The sequence below is a fragment of the Terrapene carolina genome, unplaced genomic scaffold (assembly GCF_002925995.2).
Source record: "Terrapene carolina triunguis isolate 2854851 unplaced genomic scaffold, T_m_triunguis-2.0 Scaffold502, whole genome shotgun sequence".
NCBI lineage: Eukaryota > Metazoa > Chordata > Testudines > Emydidae > Terrapene > Terrapene triunguis.
The window spans coordinates 576,514-580,214 of NW_020664853.1; the positions used below are offsets into that span (position 1 = coordinate 576,514).

Consider the following 3,701-nt stretch of genomic DNA (forward strand, 5'->3'; position numbering starts at 1 on the left):
TTAAAAGTGTCTCAGGGGTTCAGTGCTGGGAGGGGCCGGGTCTGTGTTGTAATAAAGTGACTGAGGGTTTTCCCAGAATGGCAGAGTCCAGAGCGTCTGTCTGCAGGGAAAGAGCCTGGGGGGAATCGGGGTGTGAAATGGACTCAAGCCCCTTCTGAAACCTCCCCCATCGCCCCTCTCGCCCTCACAGGCTGAGGAATCACGTCCGCGTTTCGCTCCAGATCGTCCCGTCTCCAGGAGACAGGGAAGGGAAATGCCTGTGATGGAGCCAGCTCAGGTAGGAGATTTTCAGGGAGCTTTGGGGCAGAGTGGGGTTTGCTGTAGAGGGGGAGGGGCAGGAAACACACAGGGTGAGGCAGGGATGGGACAGGGTGTGATAAACCTGCTGGGACACGTTCAACTTGGAGCCTGATTTTCTGAAAAGGCCCATTGGTGGGTTGGAGGAGGGGTGAACATTCCCCCATTTCTGATACAGGAAACACCCCCCTGGGCAGGGCTGGGAAAACTGACCAGACTCCCAGTGCTAGAGCCTGAACCCACTGGCCGGAAGCTGCTGTGAAATACAAAGGGAAGCTCTTGGGATTCCTGTCCCTGTCCCCGGCTCAGAGCTCTGCTTCCCATATCAGCCTGTGGCTGGCAGGCATGTGGGAAATGAGAAGACCCTGCCCACCTCCGTCTGCTGGGGAGGACAAGGAGCTCTCACCTCCCCACCCCCTGAAGCCTCCTGGCTGCTCTGAGCAGGGTGGGGGTGGGATTCTGCTCCTCTGGCCCTCCCAGAGCTTCCATTTTATTGATCTTTCTCCCCCATGAACACTGAGATAGTGGCTGGGGCAGCAGGTGCTGAGTGGGGGACTCTTGTTGTTTCAGATGCCGGTGACCTTCGAGGAGGTGGCTGTGTATTTCACCCAGGCGCAGGGAGCTCTGCTGGATCCCGGTCAGAGAGCCCTCTACAGGGACGTCATGCAGGAGAACTATGAGACGGTGACCTCATTGGGTAAGCGATACTTGTCCCCTCGGTTATTGGAAGCCGCGGGGTCTGCATTTCTGAATCTGTTTTTTCCATGGTCACGTAGTCCCCAGCTCCAGTGTGGGAGAGAGACTTTCATCTGCATACCCCCTCCAATGGGATCGGGGAGTCATAAACCTAATGCACATGCTGATTCATCCCCATCCCTCCGATTTTCAAGGGGGCAGAAGCACTGTATTGTCCTGTCTGGTTTAACTCTCACTCTCACACAGAATCCCAGTGCCCCTCCCTTCCTGGGACTAGCTCCAGCCCTGGGGAGAGCTCTGGAGATTTCGCAATATGCAGGGGTTTAACTCCTGAGCTGAGTCTGCCTCAGCAAGTCCCACCAGATCCTGGAAAGCCCTAGGGATGGCTTGACAACCATCACCTCCACCCCCATTCCCCAGATATTTGCCTCTCCCAAGGGAGCTCAGGGACCATGCTCCCCCTTCCTTCAGATCCCACGTCCCCCCAGCACAGCATGGGGTCCGGTTAAACTCAGGAATGTTCTTTGTGACAAATATTCCTCCAATATCTGATGCGCCCCAACCTTGCCTGATTTCACCCCCTGTGCAGGATTCCCCATTCCCAAACCGGACCTGATCGCCCGGCTGGAACGAGGGGAAGAGCTGTGGGTCCCGGATCTCCAGGCCACTGAGGAAAGGGAGAACCCGAGAGGTACCCGCACAGGTGAGGAGTCAGTGAGACTGACACGAAAACCATCTGAAGGAAAAAGCTCAGACTCCCAAAAATGTGCTGTGAGGTCTTCCTCATCGCCCCCAGGTCAGGCTGTAGTCAGATATCACACACTGTCTCCCACCCACCTTGTTAGCTGTCAGGAGTTTCCTTCCTGATTTTACTTCCCAGTGAGTGTTTGCATGGGGATGTGGAGAGAGAATCCAATTTCTCCATCTCCCCACCTTTATTGTGTTGAGTTTTCCGTTTTTGCTATTCCCCTTTCTCCCCGGCACAGGCAGTGACTCCTGTCTGGATTCTCTCTCCCAGCAGGTGGTGAGAGAGTGAGTGTGAATGAGGAGGACAATCAACAGCAGGAAGTTCCCAGGGAAGTGGAACCATGGGGGACCTTTTTAAGAAGAGCTGAAGGGAATTTTTCCCAGTGCTTGGAACAGGGAGAAGCCTGGGGAAATCGGGGCAGGTCAGAAAAACAGCTGGGAAAAGTGACAAAAATGGATGAATCCATTGATTGTGGGGCTGGATGCAAGGATCCCAAGGAAACCACAGTCCAGCAGACAAGTCACAAGGAAGAAAAACCCTATAAATGCCCCAATATTGAGAATAGATCTCATATGAGTACAAACCTTATTTCTCATTGGAGAAACCACACCGGAGAGAGACCCTATAAATGTCTTGATTGTGGGAAATGTTTCAATCAGAAGTCAACGCTTGTTAGGCATCAGACAGTCCACACAGGAGAGAAACTCCATAAATGCTCGGAGTGTGGGAAAAGCTTCAGTAGATGCTCATACCTCGCAATACATCAGAGAATCCACACGGGATTCAGACCCTATAAATGCCTTGAGTGTGGGAAGTGTTTCAATTGGAAGTCAAGCCTTATTACACATCAGAGAACCCATACAGGAGAGAAGCCCCATAAATGCTCGGACTGTGGGAAAAGTTTCATGCACAGATCTGACCTTATTAGACATCAGAAAACGCACACAAGAGAGAAACCCCATAAGTGCTTGGACTGTGGGAAAACGTTCACACAGAGATCAACCCTTGTTGCACATCAGAGAATCCATACAGGAGAGAAACCCTTTAAATGTTTGGACTGTGGGAAATGCTTCAGCCAGAGTTCTTATCTTACTTCACATCAGCAAATCCACACCGGAGAGAGAACCTATAAATGCCTCGACTGTGGGAAATGTTTCAATTGGCAGTCATCATTTATTACACATCTGAAGATCCATACAGGAGAGAAACCCCATAAATGTTTGGACTGTGGGAAAAGCTTCAGTAGCACCTCAGACCTCGCTAAGCATCACAGAACCCACACGGGAGAGAGACCCTACAAATGCTTGAACTGTGGGAAAAGTTTCAATAACAACTCAAACCTTCGTAAACATGGGAAAATCCACACTGGTGAGAGACCTTATAAATGCTTTGATTGTGGGAAATGTTTCATTTGGAAGTCAAACCTTACCAGACATCAGGGAACTCACACAAGAGACAGATCCCACACCTGCTTGGAATGTGGGGAAAGTTTCATCCAGAGATTGGACCTTACGCAACATCAGACAATGCACAAGAGACAGGAAACATAAATGCTTGGATTGTGGAAAAAGTTACATTAAGAGAGCAAACCATATTACGCATCAGAGAACACACACAGGAGAATATCCCCATACATGCTTGGACTATCTAGGGGCGTTCACCCGTGTGGCTTCTCCAATGTTCAGTAAGAACATAAGAACGGCTGTACTGGGTTAGACCAAAGGTCCATCTAGCCCAGTATCCTGTCTACCGACAGTGGCCAATGCCAGGTGCCCCAGAGGGAGTGAACCTAACAGGTAATGATCAAGTGATCTCTCTCTCCTGCCATCCATCTCCACCCTCTGACAAACAGAGGCTAGGGACACCATTCCTTACCCATCCTGGCTAATAGCCATTAATGGACTTAACCTCCATGAATTTATCCAGTTCTCTTTTAAATGCTGTTATAGTCCTAGCCTTC

At 50.7% G+C, this 3,701-nt stretch overlaps 1 protein-coding gene across 1 annotated transcript; it reads left to right on the forward strand.

Annotated features, from left to right (window-relative positions):
* Positions 1 to 38: 38 nt before the first annotated feature.
* On the forward strand, positions 39 to 3,390 carry LOC112125448 (zinc finger protein OZF-like). The gene is made up of 4 exons (XM_029913164.1): positions 39 to 277; positions 868 to 994; positions 1,583 to 1,696; positions 2,012 to 3,390. Exons 1-4 carry the CDS (start codon positions 254 to 256, stop codon positions 3,289 to 3,291), a joined length of 1,545 nt encoding a protein of 514 aa, XP_029769024.1. The 5' UTR covers positions 39 to 253; the 3' UTR covers positions 3,292 to 3,390.
* The last annotated feature ends 311 nt before the right edge of the window (positions 3,391 to 3,701 follow it).